This window comes from Pelodiscus sinensis, chromosome 14 (assembly GCF_052426305.1).
Source record: "Pelodiscus sinensis isolate ZL-2025 chromosome 14, ASM5242630v1, whole genome shotgun sequence".
NCBI lineage: Eukaryota > Metazoa > Chordata > Testudines > Trionychidae > Pelodiscus > Pelodiscus sinensis.
In genome coordinates, this window is record NC_143065.1 from 2,558,893 (window position 1) to 2,583,249 (window position 24,357).

Genomic DNA, 24,357 nt, shown 5'->3' on the forward strand with positions numbered 1-24,357 from the left:
TAGTCCCCGAACCTCTTTGAAATGTTCCCCTGTATTGTCCAGCTTTTAACCACAGAACATTCACAAAATGCCAGGTCTGCTATTCCCAGAGAAACAATGTACACACCAGGTTCAGCTTTGGATCAGCTCTTTGTATGATGGGGTTTCCATTTTGTTGGCTTATAGCCCTTAACTTACATGTCATCTGAGAGGTGATTAAACCAACAGGTTGTTTGTATCAACCACTGACCGATCTCCTCCCAGAGGATCTTCAAATGGATCATAGACCTACCTGCATAACTTTGTGCACATGCCACCGGGGCTGTGGTGACATCAATGGCTTATACACAAGACATCTCATTGTCCGATATAGCAAATCGGCCACCTGGTCCTCCACTCACACATTTTTCTACTCGCTATGCCCTGGACCCTTCGTGTCCAGAGAAACCGCATTCGGACACACAATCCTGACTGCAGCCCAGAAGGGCATTACACTGTCCAAAGCTCCCACTTCCAGTGGATAAACTGCTTGGAGTCACCTAAGGTGGAGCACCCACTGGGATATTCCTCAAAGAAGAAGAGAGGGTTACTCACCCTCTGCAGTAACTGACATTCTTCACGATGGGTGTCCCTGTGGATGCTCCATCACCCACCCTTTCTCCCCTCTGCTTCGGTACTATCTCCTTATTTCTCTGGGGCAGAGAAGGAACTGAAGGGATCAGATCTTGTGCATGCCTAGCACTGTAGCACTTCTGCACATGTATGACCTAGCTGTCAAAGCCACTGCTATCAAAAACCTTCCGGCCAGGCACACTGCGATGCCAAAACACCTAGGGTGGAGCACCCACAGGGACACCCATCTCGAAGAACATCAGTTACTGCAGAGGGTGAGTAACTCTCTTATATCACAAGGTTCATTGATGGCAGTGCTACGTGTAGAGGTGGGGGTCAGAGGAATCAACACTGGCCAAACAAAAAAAAAAAAAAAAGGCAAAGTTAGGCCTTGATATTTATGCATGTGAGCAGTCCCATTGTTCTATATGGAACTGCTTATGATTAGCAGGATTGAGCCTGTGTTAAGAAATGTTACTTTGAAACTTGCAAGATGTAATCACAAAAAAGGGGTGAGGAGTGTTAAAATACAACAAATTACTAAAATAAGAACTTGAAAGCATCTTTGAGAGTTGCACTTCATTAAATTTTTTGAAACTCTTAAGATTAAGGACTTGTGGACTCAGCTTTGTTACTGTGTAAGTGTAGATGATAGCTAAAGAAATTATGAGCTGGGTAGGATCTGTTAACAACTGTTTTAAAAGAATTAGGGTATACATTTATTTTTAACGAGTGTATTTGTGCCTTCTAGATTTGTTCTCGTTACTTGGAAAATCTGTACAATCTTTTTCCTAAGTCTTGAATCCTGAGAGACAGATATTTTTAAATAAAGTTAGGAAGTGCCCTAGTTTTTTGTCATCTTGCTGTTTCCATTATAGTTTCCAGTATTATTTACAGGTGTCTGTGCCTTCCTTTTTCTTGATTTCCCCCCCCCCCCCCCCAATTATTAAGAAAGAGGGCTGAACCTTCTATATTGCTGGGGGATGGTTATTACCCTTGAGTTTCTTTACTTCTAATATTGCTCTTGTAATTCCCTCCTCCTTTTTCCCTCTCTCTCCTTTTCTTCCTCCCCCTCCCTCATGCCCCTTTTATTGCGGGGACTGCATTTTAAGTTTGAAGTTTAATTTCCAGATTTTTATCTGCTTCAATAAAAATCTGTAATAAGGGCTTAAATATAAAATCTGAATGTGTTTGCATATAATAATAATTAATGCTTTGCACCTCTACTGAATTGTCCATATGAAAATCTCAAAGCATTTGGTCTTGCAAGTCCTCAGACTCAGAGAAGTGAAAGGATATATTTTCAAAACTAGCCTCTTGATTTTCAGTGCCTTCAATTTTGAGTGTTCCACCTTAGGATATGATCTTTACTGACTTGCCCAAAATCACACAGCAAATCATTGTCAAAATGAGAGAATCTTGCTTTTTGTAGAGCATTTATATAATCATGTTATTCCCTATCGCGGTTATATTTACCTGTGAGGCTAGCTTTGCTATGTACTAAGTCCCTATATTGAGCTTTTCATTAGAGACCATGTATACTATGTAGTTTCTCAAGCTCCTTCATACTGTCGAAAAAATCAAGCTGTAAATAATTGTTTTGGAAGTAAATTACATCTGGATGAATCTTTTGCTTGGCTTCTAGGGTAAAGGACCTTTTTGGGAAGTCTGTCAGGGTCTGTAAAGGCCCCCGAGCAGTATTCTCTCGAGTTCTACTATTGTTCTCACTGACTGATTCAATGGAGGATGAAGAAGCAGGTAGTGGTGGCCAAGGCCAGCTTTCCACTGTGCTTATGGTAAAGATGGGTCGTACAGTGTTTCCTAGTTATACAGTAAATAGGAAAACTTCAATCTTCCAGGACAGAGAAGATCTCCTCAGGTGAGAGCAATTTTGGCTATCTGAAAACTGGTTCATGGGGACAGCATATGAAATCTATCAGGCACCCATTTCTAGATAGACGCTAGGGGAAGTGGGTGAACCTAGGGCTGGGAGAGCACATGTGGCCCCAGCTCTACTCCTCTGAAGCATGGAGGGCCTCAGCCCTGCCCCTTCCTCCCCAGAGTGCAAGTGGCCCCGGCCTTCCCCATCGCCCCCGTCCAGGTGGTGCATGGCTCGAGCCCTCCTGGAGGGTAGGCAGGCAGGCACCCCGTCCTCCTCAGCTTCCTCACCCCCGGCATGGGGAGGGCTGGAAGCACAGGGCTGAAGCCTAGGCAGTCCCAGGAGAGTGGAGGAGCTGAGCTGAATCAGGTGGACTTATGGGCAGGGCTATCCAGGCAGTTTGGGAAGGTTCCCTCGGCCTCTTGTGCCTGCCTCCCATGATACCAGGGGTCTCGAACTCCTGGCCTGCAGGAGGGTTTTTTTTTGGGGGGGGGGCTGTCTGTTATCTGATTGTGCAAGTTATTGCTCCAGCTGGAAGTTTTTGAGACCCGAGCCTATACCTAGGGTTGCCAGATGGTCTCCCAAAAAATACCGAACACGCAGGCTAAAAATTTGTCAAGCCAAAAACAAACAAAAAAACCCTACACACTTCCACAAACACACATTCTATGTTTAATACTTAACTTTATTATAAACAGTCTTCATCCTACACCATCTCTACGTAAAGAGGCTTAGAAGTAATTGTGCAAATGTGCATGCTATTTTCATTGTTTTCTATTCCTCTAAAGCTAAGGCTATAGAAAAATTTAGAACTCCTTTTTATCCTGCAGCTGGAATGATTGTAGAGAACTCCCAGTGCTGATCGCGCCCAACCTCCCAGCCACTCCCCACTCCCCCACTAGGCTTCTGACATGCCCAGAGCGGCTATCGCAGCCCCTTCTCCCTCCTGGGACTCCTAGGTTGGGAGGTGGGGCCACGATCGGCACTGGGAACATGTGATTGTGCAGAAGCCTGGCAGGGGTGGTGGGAGTGGCTGGGAGTTCCCCGCCCCTGCCAGGCTTCTGCGCAATCACAGGCTCCTAGCGCTGATTGTGGCCCCGCCTTCCAGCCGCTCCCCCCGCCCACGCCAGGCTTCCGTCCGGTGCACAGCTGGAAAAATCAGAAAATACCGGACATTGCACGTGTCCGGTATTTTCTGTTTTTTTTTTTTTTAACCAGACAGAGAGCGCAATTACCAGACTATCCGGTAGAATACTGGACACCTGGCAACCCTACTTATACCTTGTCAGCTTATCTGTGCCATTGCTGTAAATTGTAAGGCAAATAGAAGACCAGAGAAAAATACACAACAGGATATTCATGGTCTGCTAATAACCCACCCCAGATTAGCACTGCCTGGTGGCCTCACATTCTGAACCAGTGTAGTTTATCTCCTTGCTTTGTGGTCATCTGCTGATGAATGCTGCTCATTAAATTGCCACGCCTGCTGTTCGTACGAATTCCTAGAAATGTTTAGACTAGAGAAAGCATTTTAAACTTGATGCACACTGATGTAAACTCCATTCACTTCAGAAGATTACTCCTGTATAAAGTAGGCCTTGTGGTGTTCTTTTTAAAATGCCTTTGGAGATGAGAGTGGGAGAGAAATCAGATAACATTATATAAAGGGAATGAGTTATTTTTAACTGTAAACTGTCTTTGCACCTAGATTTATTTTTGTCTTTGAGGTTTGGATTTTTTGTTTTAGATATGCAACAGCTGCTCACTTGTCAAATGATGTAGCTGTTGCAATGGCTAATGGGAACTGGACAGAAGCTAAATGTCTCTATATGTGTGCAAAAGGAACCTGGCATGAATTGAAAAATCATCCTTCTTTGAGGTACTAAAGCAGAAAAGCACATTAACATTCATATGTATCTAGCAGATATATGATCTCACTTTTGGTTCAGCTCCCATTGAAGGAATCTTGTATTCTTGCGTTCTAATCCAAGTCTGTTGAATTCAGCAGTTTCACTGTTTTTGAAAGCTTTGAACTTCCTCCTTTATTTGTTTAGCTTTAAATGGCTTAAATTGGAGAGAGATTTTATGTAAGAGTTGCAGAGTGAATTGATAAACTAAGATAAAGCACTGAAACAGCTCTATATTCTACATGCTGAAATGAAGAATAATAGGAATCTATTTTTCACTTGTCATAGTTTGTGCTTATGGGTGCTATACAAATGGCAATCAGCAGAATTGAAAATTCACAAAGAAGAAAGTAACGTTGCAAAGGTTATGGCAAAACATATCACTTATTCATCTACTGAAATTTCCAAGTGGGTTTTATTCAGAAAGAATTACTAACAATTCTCAGACCTGAACTTACACGTATTGTTGTTCGTGTCTGTCGTCATTTTTCATTGCAGTTGTTTGTCAGCTAGCTTGATAATATCTTGAAAATCATAGTCCATTGTTTGCCATAATATTCATTCTCATGGCAACTGACTTAAAATCATATTCATGGAGGACATTTTATAAGCTTTCTCCTGTCGAAGTCAATGGCAAAGCTTCCTTTCGTTGAGACTAGTATCATGCTCTTGAATGGATATTCCAGGAGTCAGCAACCAGGGGTTCTTTGGGCAGCTGTTTTTCTGTAGAGAAAAAAAAACCAAAACCCAACCCCTCCCAAAAATCAAAAACAAAATGCCCTGAATTTCTGAATAAACTAGAAGTGCATCAGGGCTTAGGCAGGCTTCCTGCATGCCGTGACCCCATGTTTCCAGGGGGATTTGGCTTCTGCCATGTCTCTGCATGTCCCTGGTGAGGAGCAAGGATGTTAACTAGTGGTTAATTGACTCATCGAATAGTCAACGGAAATTCCATCAACTACTCAACTAGTCAATTAACCACTAGTTAACCTCCTTAGTCAAGTAGTGGATGGAATTTCCATCAACTACTCAACTAGTTGATAGGCACTTCTGTATTCCTCCACTGGGGCTCTTGTACATTTCAAAGGAGGAATGAGGAACTCCACCTGCAGCCTAGGGCCAGCAGGAAGTCCTGCTGACTCTGGGCTGCATGTGGGTGCCACCTTTGAAATGCACAAGAGTCCCCAGCGGCTGGCACAAGCACTAATCAGACTGGTAACTATGACACCAGCTGCAACACTTGAGTGTGTGTGAATGAATGCGTATGCTGATTTCTGTGCTGTATTTGTAATAAACACGGCATATTGCCTCCCTCACCCCTCCCCTGAAAAAGATGCTGTGTGCTTCTTATAAGCAGGGTGTGACAAGCCCCGCAAGAGCCACTCGCCAGCCCCACACTGCGCATGCGCCAGACCGGCACTGTGCATGTGCGAAGCGCTGGTGAATGGGGTGCTCAGAGCGACCGGCTGAAATCCTCTCGCCATGGGCGAGTAGATTCAGCAGTTTGTCAAGCCCTGCTTATAAGCATAACACAGTTCCTTGTGCCGGCCCAGATTTGTGATGCAGCTCTCATAATTTTTTGGTGTAAGACAAAATAAAAAAAATTACTCTTTGGAAAGTTGCTGACCCCTGGTATATGTCATCAAAAAAGACAGCTCGTACCTGTAGTTAAATAAATGTATTGGGGCAGGAAAGCCTATTTCAACCAGTGGCCTTTTTTTCTAGCTGTTTGCTAGCTGACCTTCTGGCTTGGTAGAAAACAGATGTGAGTAAACAACGAACAAACAAACAAAAATTTTCTTTCAGCCGAGGTATGGTATGTGAATCTTTAGTTTCACTGGTGGTTGAACCAAAGACCTAGCTGTCATAATATTAATATCAGTCCATTTCACCGGTCACCTTAATTCTGTCAATTGCTAACGTTGGAGCGATAAACTTTGCAACCTTGATCTACTTTTTACTGCATTTTTATATATAATGTATTTTGTTTTTATAAGCACTCAGTTATTTGTATGCTTTGTAAGAAACAATTTGGATAGTCATTCCTATTTAAATTATCTCTGATGTGTTCTTTGTTTTTAAGATGTCACAGAGACTTACCTGAGTTTCTGCGACATTTTACAGTTGGGTGGATGTATACAAGGATCCTCTCTCGAGGGGTTGAAATACTGCAGAGACTTCACATGTATGAGGTAAAGGAGTGGTTTATTTTGAATTGCTAATGCTTCTGTAATGAAATTGCTATAACTGGCTCTTAAATGTAAAATCCCTCCATGGGTGGCAGTATTAATATATTAAAACTGCACCGTGTCAGACCCCACTAATGATACAGTCCATGGGCATATTGTAGAAGATGTTGAAATTACAATAATAAATGAAGTTTTTATCTGCCCTGTTGCTTTAGAGATGATAGGATCTGGTGACCTTTGCTTAAAGGTAAACCATGAAGAAAAAATGGTGTGCCATTTTTCTTTCTACATTAGGAACTATGGGGAAGGCTTGAATTTTTTTCAATGCTATTTTTTCCTGCTTATGTAGTAATCTTGGGTTTTGAATTCCCTGCTGCAGCTGGAAGATTCTGGGGAAGGCTGCAGATCCAATGGGGGATTATTCTATGGCAACAGTTTAACACTGCGGGATTTTTAGATACCTCCTTTTCATTGGATTTTGTTAACATCTTGTAAAAGTCAAACTCCTGGGTAGGGATGTAATAGTGTAGTTGATTAACCAATAAGCAAAAGCTTATAGAATAATGCTATAGACTACACGCATTTCCCCCACCCCGCCAGTAAACTTTTTAGCAGGCTTGCCAGCAGCCCGGCTCAGTCCTGGCTTGCGCCGGGTCTGGGACCGATCCCTACAGTGGCTCTGCATTTAAAGTGTATTAGGAGCCAGGCAGGCAGGCAGCCCAGCTCAGTTCTGGCTCATGCCAGGTCTGGGAGCTTAGCTCCACCGGGGAACAGGAGCTGCTATCACCATGTATCAGAGGGGTAGCCGTGTTAGTCTGAATCTGCAAAAGCGACGAGGAGTCCTGTGGCACCTTATAGACTAACTGAAGTGTAGGAGCATAAGCTTTCGTGGGCAAAGACCCACTTCGTCAGATGCATGTAGTGGAAATTTCCAGAGGCAGGAATAAATATGCAGGCCAGGATCAGGCTGGAGATGACGAGGTGGATCCAATCAAGGAGGATGAGGCCCACTTCTAGCAGCTGATCTGGAGGTGTGAATTCCAAGAGAGCAGAAGCTGCTTTTGTAGTTAGCGAGCCATTCACAGTCTTTGTTTAATCCAGAGTTGATTGTGTCAAACTTAAAGATGAACTGTAGCTCAGCAGTTTCTCTTTGAAGTCTGGTCCTGAAGTTTTTTTGCTGCAGGATGGCTACTTTTAGATCTGCAATTGTGTGTCCAGGAAGATTGAAGTGTTCCCCTACAGGTTTTTGTATGTTGCCATTCCTAATATCAGATTTGTGTCCATTGATTCTTTTACGTAGGGACTGTCCTGTTTGGCCGATGTATATAGCAGTGGGGCATTGTTGGCACATGATGGCATATATTATGTTGGTGGATGTGCAGGAGAATGTACCAGTGACAGTATGGCTGATCTGGTTAGGTCCTGTGATGGTGTTGCTGGTGTATATATGTGGGCAGAGTTGGCACCGAGGTTTGTTGCAAGGATTGGTTCCTGAGTTCCAGTTATTATGGTGCGGTGTGTAGTTGCTGGTGAGAATATGCTTCAGGTTGGCGGGTTGTCTGTGGGCAAGGACCGGCCTACCTCCCAAGGCCTGTGAGAGCGAGGGATCATTGTCCAGGATGGGCTGAAGATCACTAATGATGCGTTGGAGAGGTTTTAGCTGGGGACTGTAGGTGATGGCCAGTGGTGTTCTGTTGGTTTCTTTCTTGGGCTTGTCCCGTAGCAGGAGGCTTCTGGGTACACGTCTGGCTCTGTCAATCTGTCTCCTCACTTCCTCGTGTGGGTATCGCAGTTTACAGAATGCTTGTTGAAGATCTTGTAGGTGTAGGTCTCTGTCTGAGGGGTTGGAGCATATGCGGTTGTACCTCAGTGCTTGGCTGTAAACAATGGATCGTGTGGTGTGTCCGGGATGGAAACTGGAGGCATGCAGGTAAGTATAGCGGTCGGTAGGTTTTCGGTATAGGGTGGTATTGATATGACCGTCACTTATTTGTATCGTGGTGTCCAGGAAATGGACCTCCCGTGTAGATTGGTCCATGCTGAGGTTGATGGTGGGGTGGAAGCTGTTGAAATCATGGTGAAATTCTTCCAGAGTCTCCTTCCCATGGGTCCAGATGATGAAGATGTCATCGATGTAGCGTAGGTAGAGAAGGGGTGTAAGTGGACGAGAGCTGAGGAAGCGTTGTTCCAGGTCAGCCATAAAAATGTTGGCGTATTGTGGGGCCATGCGAGTGCCCATAGCAGTGCCACTGGTCTGGAGGTATATGTTGTCACCAAATCTGAAATAGTTGTGTGTGAGGATAAATTCACAGAGTTCAGCCACCAGTTGTGCTGTGGCATCATCAGGAATACTGTTCCTGACAGCTTGTACTCCATCTGCATGTGGGATGTTTGTGTAGAGAGCCTCTACATCCATGGTGGCTAGGATGGTGTTTTCTGGAAGATCACCTATGCATTGTAGTTTTCTCAGGAAATCCGTAGTGTCACGGAGGTAACTGGGAGTGCTGGTGGCGTAGGGTCTGAGCAGAGAGTCCACATAGCCAGACAGTCCTTCAGTAAGAGTGCCAATGCCCGAGATGATGGGGCGTCCGGGATTTCCAGGTTTGTGGATCTTGGGTAATAGATAGAACAACCCTGGTCGGGGCTCTAAGGGTGTGTCGATTTGTTCCTGTGTTTGTTTGGGGAGTGTCCTGAGCAGATGGTGCAGTTTCTTAGTGTATTCCTTAGTGGGATCTGAGGAAAGTGGCCTGTAGAATTTGGTATTGGAGAGTTGTCTGGCAGCCTCCTTTAGGTAGTCAGGCCTGTCCATGATGACAACAGCACCTCCTTTGCCAGCCTCTTTGATTCTAATGGCAGAGTTGTTCCGGAGGCTGTGGATGGCATTGCGTTCTGCACGACTGAGGTTACCAGGCAAGCGATGCTGTTTTTCCACAATTTCTGCCTGTGCACGTCGGCGGAAGAATTCTATGTAGAGGTCCAGACTGTCATTTCGGCCCTCAGGAGGAGTCCATGTGGAGTTCTTCTTCTTGTGCTGTTGGTGGGAAGGTATCTGTGTGTCAGTGCACTGTTCAGTGTCGTGTTGGAAGTATTCCTTGAGACGGAGATGGCGAAAGTAGGCTTCCAGATCACCGCAGAACTGAATCATGTTAGTGGGGGTGGCGGGGCAAAAAGAGAGTCCCCGAGATAGAACAGATTCTTCTGCCGAGCTGAGTGTGTAGTTGGAGAGATTGACGATATTGCTGGGTGAGTTAGGGGTACCATTGTTGTGGCCCCATGTGGCAGGTAGGATTTTAGACAGCTTACAGTCCTTTTTCCTCTGTAGAGAAGTGAAGTGTGTAATGTAGATCTCCTGTCTTGTTTTAGTAAAGTCCACTTGTGCAGAAGGTTGGTGTTTTATGAGAGACTCCAGATTGGAGAGCTCTTTTTTGATGTTTTCCTGTTTGCTGTACAGGATGCTGATCAGGTGGTTCCTCAGTTTTTTGGATAGTATATGGCATAATCTCTCACCGTAGTCTGTGCAGTATGTAGATAGCAATGGATATGTAGATAGCTATCACCATGCAATCCTGCCTCTGTATCAGAGGCAGCAGTGCGGGGCAACAGGCAGCCTGTACACAAGGGAAGCTGTTTTTTTAAAGTGGATCCCCTCAGCACCCTGCGCTCCTGCCTCTGATACAGAGGCAGCAGCGTGAAGTGGCAGGGGATTCCTTGGGAGTGGGGCTCAATGGCTGCCAGCCTCACCCCCGGGGACTAGAGAATGGTTGAGTAACAGATAAGAATTCATGGGGTTAAATTGACTATTCAGTTAACCGATATTTAACATCCCTACTCCTGGGAGGAAGAAAGGAGGCTGACTTTGAAATGCTTTGCTTATTCAATTGAGGACTAAGAATCTCCAACTCAAGAGGCTCATGCCAGGGAACAGACTTTATAAGAATGAAAAACGGGGAAAAAACTCTCTTTAGCCAAAAAACCACACAAGCTATTTTCAGGCCTTCTTTGTGTATCATAAAGAAACTAAAAAGGCAAAAAAGAATTTTCTTCTTTACAATTGACCTGTAAGTCTAAATGACTCTCTGTATGTTCATAGGAATTGTTGTAGAAAGGGATGTTACAGGTTAAAAAGGACTCCGGCTGAGAATTGCTGAGAGTTATAGTAGCCAGGGTGAGGGTAAATCTCCTGTGTTATTACAGCACCAAGGGAAATGCAGCTGGCTTAATTGTATAATGAAGTTTCATCTTGCTTCCTCTGTTATCTAATGGAAGAGTTTTGCATTGCTGTAGGAGGCTGTGGAAGAGCTGCAGAATCTTTTGTCTCAGGAAGTGTATTGTACTGACAGCAGAGGACGATGGTGGGATCGACTGACTCTGAATTTACACCAGCATTTAAAACGCACTGAGCAGGTACCCACTAGCTGTGTGCTCTACTGTCAACAAATAGTACTAGCTAGGTGCCAAAATACTGTGTGTGTATTTTTTACATGTGCAGGAGTGCTAAGAAGGCAATGCGTGGTCTACATTACATACTTTTGTATAACTACATTCTTTAGGGGGTGTGGAAAATCCACATCTCTGAGCGGCATAATTATACTGACTTTAACCTCCCATGTAGACAGTGCTATGTCGGCAGGAGAGCAAAGGTGGAGTTGACGGGAGAGCTCTTTCCCATAGCTGTAGATGTCTTCATTAGATGGGTACAGTGGCACAGCTTTATTGATCTAGTCTAGATCTGCCATGTGCCGTTTGTATAAATATGTTTCCAGGAGCAGTTGATAAACCCTACTTCGCAAGAGAAGCCTGTTTTGGGGTTTGTCTACACTACAGCATAAGCTTGGGCTTGAGCAAGGCTCGAGCCGAATCCCCCTTGCATCTGCACTGCAGTTGTACTATCCCAGGGTCCCAGCACCTTGCGGGGTTGGAGGATCTGAGCTCAAGTTAACCCAGGATCTGAACCTTATTGCTTTGAAGTGTAGATGCAGCCCTACTTGACGAGGGTCCTGGGAGTCAGCCAGAAGTATTTCTCATGCTATGTCTAGACTGCAGGCTTTTTTCAGAAGAAGCTTTTCTGGATGAGATCTTCTGAAAAAAACTTCTTCCAAAAAAAGAGCACGTCCACACTGCCAAAGCACATCGAAAAAGCGATCTGCTTTTTCAAAAGATAGCGTCCATTCAGTGTGGACGCTATCTCGCATTTAAAGTGTGATTACTATGGACGGAGTGGCCACCAGGGCACCTGTGCCTTTTCTGCTTTCCTCTTTTTCCAAAAGAACTCCCTTCTCCCCGTCCACGCTCCTTTTTCCAAAAGAGCTCTTTCGGAAAAAGGCTTCTTCCTCATAGAAAGAGGCTTATTAAAGCTGAGCTAGTGCAAGTCTGTCTACCGGAGGGTGCAGTGTAGACATATTGCCCTCCTGATGGCCAAAGTATGTACAGAGGTTTGATTTTTGCTCCCACCTTCAAGCTAATTGACCTGGTCTGGTAGCTCAAGTACCTTCTTTTAGATCTAGGTTTCCCAGATACTCCCCACAAACAGCTCCTCCAATGGCAACATTGCCCATGCCTTTGCCCTAGAGTTCCCATGCCACAACTTCCCCCAAATCCATGCCGAGAAAGCACAGCCCCCGAGTCTCAGATTGAGGGAGAAGTTAGGGTCCAGAATAACATACTGTAAAGGACATGTTTACCCCTGCTGTGTGGAACTCCATAGCCTGTATGGGAAGTATCTCGGGAGGGATTTGGCCCACTTTTGCTTTGTATCCCTGCCCCTCCATGGGATGAATTGTGCAGTGGGTAAACTTGCTCTCTAGCTGCCAGTGATACAATTCAGGCTTTGAGACACCGTGTCCATGGAGACCAGTCCTTGGGTTTCTAAGTGATTAGTTGGCAGGTGGCCAAGGGAGAGAAATGTAGCGCAGCTTGGGAATGGCATAGCATAGCTGGGTGTAATGATTGTAAAAGGCCAGACACAACTCTGCGGCACCATTAGGCTAACGTTTGCAGCAGACTGGCAGAACCAGTGTCACGTTTGCTGCTCTGGGTCTGCCTTTGACCTTCACCCACTTTCAGTTAGCAGAAGCAGCTGTTGGTGCATGAGACATCATTGATAAAGCAGCCAGCAGCAGAAATCTGTGTGCTTGATTCCAGATTTTGTGAGTAGGCACCCTAAGGCTCGTCACCCTCCCCACCACCGACATACATGGCAGTGTTCATGGCAAGGCATTATGTGGGTGAGTAAAGACACGCCATAACCTTCAGCTACATGGCTCTCGGTGTGCCCCAACAGCACCTCCTCACCAACACAGTTGGAAGCAGTGTAGAGTACTGCTTGCCTGCCCCTGCCAGGAGTGGGAAAGGCTCTACTGACGGGAAGCAGTAGGAAAAGGATTTGCAGCTCCCTGCTGCGAGAGCCTTGCGGTGTGGCTCCTCCTACAGATATTTTTGCTAATGTGTACAGCTTCACACTGCAGCATGGACACAGCCTGCTGCTCACTGCAGCGTGTGGCTACATGTACCTTACATGCTGCCATCCGTATAGACAAGGTCTGAGTGTGACCCAGTTGCCCCTGCCTTAAGCTACCCCATCTCCACCAGTCCACTCAGAGCTGGTGCAGAACCTCCCTTCCCTGTTTTGCAGATGGAGATGCAGCTGCCTGGGGAGCTGATCTGTTGTTGTTTGTGTTTTAGTTGTTCCTACAAATCCCAACTTTCATCAGAGCTTGATTGTGCTTGGTACTATATAGACCAGGGGTGAGCAATAATTTTTGGAGGGGGGCCATTCCAAGGTTTTGGAAAGTGATCAAGGGCCGTACTTTTCTGTGGAGAGGGTGTGGGGTCTAGGATGGAGGCTGGGTACAGAAGAGTGCATGGGGTAAGGTGCAGGAGACAGTGTGAGGTCTGAGAGGGAGTTTGGGTGAAGGAGGGAATTGTGACCTGGGAGAAGGGTAAAAGAGTTTGGGTTGTGACCTGGGTCATCGGATTGGGATGCAGGGTCTGGGAGGGTGCTTGGGTGCAGGAGAGGATTCTGGCCTGGGGAGAGATGTAGGAGAGGGTGCAGACACTGGGAGGGAGTTGTGACCTGGGGCAGGAGAGTGTATAGGGTTTGGATGGTGACCTGGGGGAGGGAGTTGAGGTACAAGAGGAGCAGGGGTGGCAGAGGCAGGCTGTGGCTTGGAGGTGCTTACCTAAGCATCTCCTGGCCAGCACCCTCAAAGCAGGCTGGGTTCCCTGCTTGCTGCAGCCCCAGGTCACTGAGGCTTTGTCTAAACTACATCCCTCTTTAGAAAGAGGGATGTAAATAAGACCTATCGAAATTGCAAATGAAGCCAGGATTTGAATTTCCCATGTTTCATTTGCATAATTGTGTCATGGCAGTTTTTTTTAAAAACGCTATTTCAAAAGTGAAACCGCGGTCTAGACGCAGTTCTTTCAAAAGAAAAGCCATTTTCGAAAGATCCTGTAAAAATAAGGAATACCCACTTTCGAAAGAGGGATGTAGTTTAGACATAGCCTAAGAAAGAGTCTCTGCCCTGAATAGTTTACAGCAGGGCTACTCAACTTTGGAAGCCCTGGGGGCCACAAGGATACAGCACATGCCAAGGGCTGCAACTTCAGTGTGATTGCACATACATGCACATAGTGTGAAAGAAGCTATTTACATCTACAGGCAGTCCCCGGGTTACATGGATCCGACTTACATCGGATCCCTACTTACAAACGGGGTGAGGCAACCCCGCACTAGCTGCTTCCCCCCAGCAGACCAGGGAGACGCGGAGCGGCTTTTCTCAGCAGACACCTTAGCTTGAGAATAAAGGACTGAGGGAAGTGAGGTGTGGGAGAATAAAACTGAGCTCTGGAGAAATGTTTGGCTAGAGTTTCCCCTACAATATGTACCAGTTCCGACTTACATACAAATTCAACTTAAGAACAAACCTACAGTCCCTATCTTGTACGTAACCCGGGGACTGCCTGTAATGGGCATGAGTACAAAGATTATGGCAAGAATATACAACTCGCAGGCCCCATTTAAGTCAGTTTTGCTGGTATTAATAAAATACAATATTTACCTGATTTCCACCCATATGACAGCACTTTTAATGAGCAATGACAGACCAGGAATTTAACTAATAATATGCATATCAACAAAAGACCATTATATTGACTCGCCGTTGTGGAGCGTGTTCCCAGTGAAGACCATGTTCAAAGGATCCCACCTGTGGACTGTGTGTTGAGCCCCGTGTAAACCCAAACCGCAGCGCAGGCTGCAAATAAATGGGCTGCGGGCAGCATGTTGCCCATGGGTCACGTGTTGAGTAGCCCTGGTTTACAGTCTAAATAATATAAGACAAATAGAAGGTGGGAGAGGACTCATTATTGTTCCCATTTTACAGATGAGACCTGAGCAAGGCTTAGAAGTATGAAGTACTCTGCCCACAGCCACACACAAAGTCCGCAGCAGAGTCGGGTTTTTCAAAGTCTCAATTTAATGCCTTAACCCTTAGACCGTCTTTCCATTTGTGAGTCTGAAGTAATGCAGAGGGCCTATGCTGGGCTCAGTTTTACACTCCATACATTTGCACCATGAGCTGGCATATCTGTTCTTGAATTAAACTGCTGTTAAAGTAGCTGGGTACCCTGGAGAAACTGGCTCAGAATAACTGGCTGCTGCTACCAGAGAGAAATGCTGGGAATCAAGACTTACATGCATTAAATCCTCTGTCTTCAATGGCATGCTGCACTTTATTTCTGTGGTTTCTTTGATCCTCTCCAGATCTTTGCTTAACTGGTACATTTAAGTGCATTGCAGTGGTTTAGGGTAGTGGGGAAAAGCATAGCCACATTTTCTTAGTCAAAATTACAGTGCATAAGCATTTTTAGTTGTTTTTGGAGTACGTACACCTGAACCTCCATACTCTGGGTGTCCCTAATCCAGGAACATCCATAGTACGGACCCTGGCAGGGGGAGGAGTAAGCGGCGCTGACTGCTGCTTCTCCCCCTTCCCCGAGCTGGAGGAACAGCAGTGCAGTGAGGCACTTCATCAGAGGCTTTCCCCTGCAACTCCCCCACTCTTAGGCACTGCCCCAGCCACTATGTAAGGGCACAGAGCCATGTATGTTCCCGGGAGTGGGGCGCCAGGTAAGCACCTCACCACTATCCCTTTCAGGTACCCTCCCTCCCAAATCTGCCCCAGCACCCTCCATGGCCCTCCAAATTTCCTTCATCCAGCATACCCTGTTTCCCAGGGTTGCTGGATTAAAGAAGTTCAAATGTATTAGTCACTTGAAATATTTCATTTGAATTGCATCCATTTACAGAGTAGAAGTTATCATCATTTCCAAGTACTCTTTGGAGAAGATTTTAGTCTTGGGTTTCGCTGGTGTAAATGGGGAGTAATTCTAGTGCTACTGGGATCGGAATCCAAAACTCCATCTTGTGCCATTTCACTGGTGCAAGGTGTTTCTTCAGTATCCGGGTAAGAGAGGGGAATCTATTTCCTTTATCACCATCCTTTATTCTCAGTTGCTTTCTTTCTGTGTGCTCTGTACATCAGATTTAAAGCTCAGAAGAATTACTCACATATTCTTCCCAGGTCATTACTTGACTTCTTCTTGGCTCCCTAGGCTATTGAGTGCATTAGAAAAGGGCTGTCGGATCCATTTGTGCGCACAGGCCATCGGCTCGCGCTCTACCAGCGTGCCCTGCGACTGAGAGATTCACCAAGCTGCAAGAAGTTCAGGAGGCTCTTTCAGGAGCTGCCTGCCATAACTGTGGAAGAAGTTACACATGTGAGTAAAGTGTCACTGCTCCCTGAGAACCTACGAGTCCCTGCAGTCTTTTCCTTCTGACTGGGATGGTAACCCTGGTATGTGTGTCTACGTCCCTGCATTTGTATTCTTATTCTCTTCAGTACAAGGTGGCCCAGCCCTCACCTGATGTAAATCAGCAGAGCTCCACTGATTTTGAGCAAACTTTGTTGATTTATACTAGCTGTGGCTCTGACCCAACTTTTCACAAGCTATAAAACGTTGCTTTCTGTGCCCAGAAATAAGAAGTTTAGTGGGCTCCTTTCTAAACTGTGCTTACTCTATTTCATTGGGCTTCAGTTTTCCATGTGTAATATTGGACTAGATATTACTGGTCTCATTGAGGGTCTGTTAGTCCTATTTTAAGGACTTCTGAAAATGAAGGACTGGTAGAATAAGATTTTTGATCTGTTAGAGGCAGGAACATCTGTTTGAAGCACAGTAATATTCATTCTTTCTCCCCTGCCCTTTGTAGTCATTTACACCTGTGCACAGTGGGTATAAAGCACACCAAACCATACTGTGATAGTATGTCACATTTATTGTATACAGATATAAATCAATATCCAGTGAGCAAGAATCAGTCCCATGGTGTGTTAAGATTTGATTTTGGAAAATTTTACCAAAAAGGTGAACTGGAATTTCTTCTTGATTAATTTCATAGTTAAATTCTTTGTGTGCGTGCGTGCGTGCGTCCGTCCTGCTAGATGATATGGGTGAAATCCTGGCCCAGTTGAAATTAGTGGAAGACTTTTGCATTTACTTTATTTGGGTCCCCTAACATTTAATTCAGCCCCTAACCAATGCTAGTGTAGTTCTTTTATGAATACTGGCCATTTCAGTCTGATTTGCCACCCAAAAACTGACTCCATTAGCAAACGGCTGCCAAGGAAATGGCAGCTTAAACTACAACTTCTTTATTTTTAGCTGACCAATAATTCACTTTTTTAAAAGCCTATTTCCCTTTGTAAAAGCAGTGCTAGGGAGCTCTACATCCTTAGCAGAGGTTGAATCACCAAAATAAGGCCGTTCACCTTTAATGTTGGACATTAATTAGCTGTGTTGATGTATTCAGGTTACAATCAAAGGAAAGATGTGTCCCCAGACAGGAGTGGGAAAATCTGTGTTTCTAGTGGAGCATGTTGATGATCAAGAGGAAGGAGAAGACGTCGCTCTGTCCACAGTCATGTGTTCAGTCGAGGAGCTGGCATTAACACATTACAGACAGAATGGCTTTGATCAGGGTAATTTAGTAACAATTTTCTTATACTAATTGTTAAGGAATGGAGTATTAGCTACAAAGAGAGAGTGTCTTTTAACCCAATTTTAGCAGTGAAATGGTGCTTTTTTTTTCTTCCTAAAAGTAGCTCTAATTGGTATTTTAGAGCCTTTCTTCTGGACTTGGATTCCTTTTCTTCTCTACATCCCAGTTACAATTTTGAAATGGGGAAAAAATATGTTCCTTTGTCTTTCTAGATCTCCAAGTCAATTAGAAGTTTTTCATTTGGTTTTAGCTCAATAGACTTGTATTTAATATAGTTCTGTTCACGCGTGTAGGAGTTTGGGGCTCCAAACTGTAAGTGGCCGAGTCAGTGCCAGCAGGAGCAAGAGTGCCACTGAGGAAACTGTATAGAAGAGGATTTTATAGGAATCCCATTGTGATTATCTAGACTAGATGATCATCTCTCTCTAGTCCTCTGCTGTTTCAGATTCATTGCAGTTAACAGTCGACATACATACTTCCATTACAGTAAGAGCATTAGCAACTACTTTAGTTGAGGTCATGTAACAGATTCCTTTTATTTTGTTTTCAGTTGCCCGTAACTTGTGAAATATATCATAATCCCCACAGTTTCAGAGGGTATGTCTACACTACCACCCTAGTTCGAACTAGGATGGTAATGTAGGCAACCGGAGTTGCAAATGAAGCCCGGGATTTGAATTTCCCAGGCTTCATTTGCATAAAGCCGGGCGCCGCTAGTGCGGACTCCGTGCCGCGCGGCTACACGTGGCACGGACTAGATAGTTCGGACTAGGAAACGAGGTAGTTCACGAGGAAACGAGGAGTAACGGTAGTTCGGAATAGGAAACCTAGTCCGAACTTCCTAGTCCGTGCCGCGTGTAGCTGCACTGCACGGAGTCCGCACTAGCGGACATTTAAAAATGGCGGCGCCCGGCTTTATGCAAATGAAGCCCGGGAAATTCAAATCCCGGGCTTCATTTGCAACTCCGGTTGCCTACATTACCACCCTAGTTCGAACTAGGGTGGTAGTGTAGACATACCCAGAGGGATTAAGGAACTAGTAATCTTTTTTTCTATTATATCTGTATTTTGGCAGGAACAATTTGAATGTAGTAGAAAGGAGAAGTCATCCATTTAAAAAACTATGTCTCAAGGGAGGGCTGAGAATCTAGGCTTTGCAACAACTCTTGTCAGAGCCAGAGATCCAGATAATGGAGTGGTGAGCCAAGTGAAGTATCTGTTGGAGCAGTGAATGGTGGAGCAGCAAGCTACACGTGCATACTACATAGTGTTTTAGTGGGTGATGCTAGAGCCCCATCTCCTATAATTCTCTATTCCCATGATGATCTTTTCATATGACAGTCTCTCCAGATAGTGTGTGCAGCCATCCACGAAACTGAACTTCCTTCTAAATCCCCTTTAAAATAATTTCAGTGGAGCAGCGAATCTTAGACGAGATACCCAAAGCTTTGAAATGTTCACAATGTACTTACTTGGTAACCTTCAAAAGGATCTTGCCTTGATTAAACTTCTTTGTCACGTGTATTGGCATTAAATAAGGAGCCGTAGCAAATTCTGAAAGTGCTATTAATGCCATTAAAACATGTTTTCTACATTTTGTTTAGCGTTAGTATCTGTTTACAGTGTGTCTGTTACAAGTCATCCCACTATCCGTTGCCCTGCTATATGTTGGTTCCGCACTAACGTTGTTGATAAATTTAGGAACCGTTTCATTATAAGTCCTCCCATTCCTTGATCTTGCGTTGCTCAAAAAAAAATTTTTTTTTTTCCAAACGAAAGTCTGCCTTTTCGCTATACGTCCACCTTTTTTTGGAACATATTTTGGATATGTAACAGAGATGGCCTGTATCCTGAACATGATACTTTGCTCTTTTAGATGAGGTTGCTTTAACTACTCAGAGATTGAAATGTGCCTGTCTGTGTGTGCACGGCTAGAAATCTCAATGTGATTTTTGTGTGTGTGTGAGATTTTTTTTTTTCCTTCAGGGATTCATGGAGAAGGGTCCACGTTTAGTACACTCTATAGCCTTCTAATGTGGGATATCATTTTCATGGATGGCATACCAGATGTCTTCAGAAATTCTTACCAGGTATTCATGAAGGGTATTTTTCTCTATCAAAAGTTTTGTTTACAAAAACAGGTAATTATGACAGACATTTATTACAGCCTGTCCTGTTTTATCTGGTGGCAATTCCAAACGTTATCTTGGCACTAGTTTGCTTTTATCGCTTGCTTTTGCTGTCCTATACAGAAATGGTTGGTTGTATCCTGTTACTGAAATGCTCTTCGTTGCTAGTTGCTAGTAGTTTGCCCTATCAGGCACAGATAGTGTGCAGTATTCACTCACTTTCCCATGAGTGTTCTCAACTGAAATCTGACTAAAACTGAAGACTTCAGATGCCCATTGTTTTTCCAATGTAGAGGCTTTATGCGCTCTAATATACATGCATAGGTCATCAAATGCTTCAAACCTCAGAAATTAATCTTTTTGGTGCCTTCTCATGGGAGGTCATCGTTCCTTTGCATTCACAGATGCATGTATGAAAATAATAAACTTTCACTATTCCCGTTTAGTATAAACATACATACAGCGAGTGGTCTGCATGAGTTTCGATGATTTCTGCTAGTGCTGCTTTCCTCTGTATTTAAACTCTACTGAAGCCCATCCCTTCATGAATCCATTCCATTTTATAAAATTAATCCTGTTATACACACATCATTACCATATTTAAAAACCCTCCGAGCCTGCTTATAACCAGGATGACTCAGGATTTAACCAAACACAGGGATCTCTGTACAGCTCTTTCATAGCTGGGCTTTTTGTGTGGTGTGTTTCATTTGTTAATGCAGCTTAAAGGTGGCAGGAGACTCATGCCTCAGCAGAGAAGAGGTTGAAAGTTCACCTTTCCCCCTTTCTTTTATTCTTCCTTCCCTGCTTCTGGTTTAGGGACTGCTCTGAGCAAGATTGAGGAAGATTGAAATTCAGGTTTCTGAAGAGCTCTGCAAGCGTGAATCAGAAATCCAAAGTTCAGTCGTTATTACTAAGCAGTGAGCCCATGCATGAGAGATGAAATGGGCAGCTCATAGGGGGTGGGGGAACTTTGAGAACATGGGAGGGAGCTGGAAGTTGCAAGCCTGAAAACTTCTCTGTTCCTACTGCAGATAGGAAAATAGAAGCAGTGCTCTCTCCCCATCTTAGGGAATGGCACAGGGCTGTATAGTATGTAGTGATGTTTGAAATTCAGTTCACTTTCTGGAAACATGTGGTCCCCAGTCTGTCATTTTCTTTATCATTCATTTCAAGGGGGAATATTTTCTCCTGCGTCTACATCCTTGACTGTAACCCTGCAGGTTAAGTAGTACTTGTGGGGACTCTAGGTTCTTAGCTCCTCTGGTGGACATTGAGGTATGTCTGGATAAAAGGAGCCTTGTACATTAAACATTGCTAAATTAGCAAGAGCCTAGAAATGACTCTTCATTTATTAGATGCTGTGGTTCATTAGATCAAGGTTTGGCTCTTGAGTGTGGCTAGTGTTTGGTGCAGTCATCTTAAATGTGTAAGTGAAGTGTAATCTATTCCATTAGATTGAGTTTTCGATGACTGCTGTGCTTTTACATTACTTACCTTCAAGCCTGCTGGATTCAAATTAAATTGTAGCCCACTATTCAAAGCAGAGCATTTACAATTTCAGAATCTACATTTCTCCAGGTGCCTTTGAATTACTATCAGGCTGCAACTATGAGTGTTTCCATTTTCATGCAGGCATTCCCCCTCGACTTGTATACTGACAGCTTCTACGAGAACAGGAGGGACACCATTGAGTCCAGACTCCAGCTGCTGCACGCTTCTTCCTCAGAGACCCTCAAAGAGATGATTGCTAATGTCTGGAATGCTCAAGAGGGAAAAGCAGCAGCACTAGTTAGCTGGGAGCGGTTTACTTCTCTTCAGCAGGCGCAGGTAAAATAGCAAACATCTCATCATACTTTTCATGGACCTCTCCGACTTGGTGCCTAAATTTTAGGTGCCTGGACCATCACTAGGATTCACAAAAGCTCAATGGGGATGGAGGTGGAGAAAGACGAAGTCTCAGAATAGGATTTACAAAAGTCATCTTGCTGGGTGGCTTCTCGTCCAAGGCAGCCAATTGGAGGAGATGTCAAGGGGAGAGAAGTGTTGCTATGCCCTCTTCTTTTGGAGATAGGTGCCTATATTTGGGCTGCAGGAAGATACCTCCTTCTGCTTGGGATTCTCAGGGGGAACTGTCTCAGGGCGGTAGGTCCTGTGCTGCTCTGGCAAGAAGCTGGACAGTGGGGAGGTGCATCTCCCTCATAGCTTTGGTTGGAGTACTCACCTGGTTCAAGTTCTCCTCCCACCTGTTACCAGTGTTCCCTATAAGCTATGCACTAGTGTGGCTGCTCAGGAGAAATTCAAATTCTGCCCAGCTGATTAGCAAAGCACCCACGGCTCAGCTTTGTTTCTACTGGTGTTGCACATGCACCAATTAATTCCACATGTGAAAGGAAAAGAGTAGAGGGAACACTGGTCACCCTTTCAAGTGAGTGCTCTAACCACTGAACTCGGGGACAGTCTGTGGGGCTAAGTTCCCCTTTGTGTCTAATTTCAAAGTCACTGGAGCAGGGTTGCTGGGTGACTTTAAAATTGTACACAAAGGGGAACTTAGGTTCCCCTAAGTGGGTCAGCCTGTAGTGCCCTTCTCGTGCTTGCTTTCTCTCGCCTGTCCAATGATTCTTTCATTATTTATCCACTGTGAAACAGCTTCAACACTGGTGCCGAGAGAGATCCATTTGTGAACTGTGTCTTTAGTGTTAAGTCACGTATGTGTCTAGCCAGAGGAGGAGTTGTATGGCCCCATTGCCATAGTATCTGAGCACCTCACAATATGGAATGTGCACCCACGGATGTAGGGAGGTGCTCTTATTTCCATTTTACAAATGCGGAACTGAGGGGTTAAGCAGCTTGCCTGAGATCACACTGGAATTCCATGGCAATCGAGGCTTCCCCAGTCTCAAGCTAGTGCTTCAACCCGTGTTCTCTTTTGGGCCAGAAGTACTCTATGACCCTGTTGCCAGTCTTCCTGTACCAAAGCTGGGAATGGTGGAGGAGGCTAGTTGCAGGGAATATGTGAGCTGTGTTAAGCAAAGAAAGAAGCAAACAGACCTAGCTTAAAGTGGTCCTACTTTTGCAAGTGGAAATGGAACCATAAAGTCACTTATTCTTGTACTTTCAGAGTCTAGTAGCTTGCTTCGGGGGACCTTTTCTGAGTGGTGTATGTAGGCGGCTTTCCAAAGATCTGCGCCATTGCAGAGGGGGTCTTCCTGATCTAGTCGTGTGGAGTACTCAAGAGCACAACTTCAAGGTATGTTCCTACCTTTGGCATGAAAGCAGCATACCAGGGAATATCCCCCTAAATTTCAACTCAAATACGCAATGAATCCTAAATGGCATGGCAGTAAAAGAAAAGCTTCCATCTGCCACAGCAAGGCAAACTTTTTATTTGTACTGTGGCCCACATGCTATTCATAGCCCCATGGACTAGCTTGGTCTGCAAACCACTGCAGCCGTTGCTCATATGGAAAATACTGATGTGCTTTTCTTAGCTTGCCTTTTAATGCAGTTATCAGTTGGAAGAAAGCCAGCCCAGGGTTCTGTTGATGAATGCCAAATAGTTCATGGACCACAGATGATTGCAGTATTGGTGCCAGGTCAGGGTGTGCTACGCATACTGCGGACTACAGCACTGCTGAGTCATAGGCATGGTTACAATTCTGTGCATGTTCTGCAGCTTTTAATGGGACTGTGGTGTGGACTTACACTACTTTTAAACATTACATGCATGCGGGATAGGCGTAAAGTGAACACCCAGGTGGCCGGAGGAATAAACACCTGGCATTGAGTGAATGTTCATGACTAGAGTTCTTTCAGAGGATTCTCGCTAGCTAAACTTGTAGGCTGGGTCTAGACTGGACAGTTTTTCCAGAAAATCAGCTGCTTTTCTGGAAAAACTTGCCAGCTGTCTAAGCTGGCCGCTTGAATTTCCACAAAAGCACTGACTTCTGCTGTAAGAAATCAGCGCTTCTTGGGGAAATACTATTCAGCTCCCGTTCAGGCAAAAGTCCCTTTTGCGCAAAAGGGCCAGTGTAGACAGCTGAGATTTGTTTTCCGCAAAAAAGCCCCCGCTCACGAAAATGGCGATCGGAGCTTTTTTGCAGAAAAGCGCGTCTAGATTAGCATTTCTGGAAAATCATGCCAGTGTCGACGTAGCCATAATGTTCTGAGGAAGCTGTGAAAAGTAAATTGAGAACAGAAGAGCTTACCATAAGTGTTCCTTTTGCACGAAATTGTGGTTTTCCTAGAAGTGGCCAGGGCTACTTTATTTGAACCACCAGAGTGGGGAGAGTGGCTGCTCTTATCCAAACAGCTGGTGCTGTGCACCTCATTGATTCTAAAGCTAAGCATTTGATTAATACTTTTTTCACATTAACATTTCAGCTGGTGGAAGTTAAGGGTCCCAATGATCGCCTCTCCCACAAACAGATAATTTGGCTGAGTGAACTGAAGAAGTTGGGAGCTGCTGTAGAAGTTTGCCATGTGGATGCAATTGGAGCTAAGTGTAAACGCCTCAGTTGAAGAAAATGATCTTGGACATATTGGCTGGAAAGGAAGAAAAACTAGATTTAAAAAAATAAATAGTATGAATATTTGCTAA

The 24,357-nt window shown here is 44.7% G+C and overlaps 1 protein-coding gene across 5 annotated transcripts in view; it reads left to right on the forward strand.

Annotated features, from left to right (window-relative positions):
• The window catches only part of FAN1 (FANCD2 and FANCI associated nuclease 1), a 38,560-nt gene extending 14,203 nt beyond the window's left edge, over positions 1-24,357 (forward strand). For 4 of the 5 annotated variants that reach the window (XM_006136866.4, XM_089781886.1, XM_025178326.3 and 1 more), the window contains exons 5-14: positions 2,237-2,470; positions 4,218-4,349; positions 6,461-6,569; positions 10,851-10,970; positions 16,182-16,346; positions 17,440-17,608; positions 19,615-19,718; positions 21,393-21,587; positions 22,879-23,007; positions 24,141-24,357. In XM_006136866.4, the coding sequence (XP_006136928.3) occupies positions 2,237-2,470; positions 4,218-4,349; positions 6,461-6,569; positions 10,851-10,970; positions 16,182-16,346; positions 17,440-17,608; positions 19,615-19,718; positions 21,393-21,587; positions 22,879-23,007; positions 24,141-24,278 (1,495 nt within the window). In that variant the 3' untranslated portion in view covers positions 24,279-24,357. The remainder of the gene's footprint in view (positions 1-2,236; positions 2,471-4,217; positions 4,350-6,460; positions 6,570-10,850; positions 10,971-16,181; positions 16,347-17,439; positions 17,609-19,614; positions 19,719-21,392; positions 21,588-22,878; positions 23,008-24,140) is intronic. The other variant, XM_006136868.4, reaches the window with a different exon arrangement.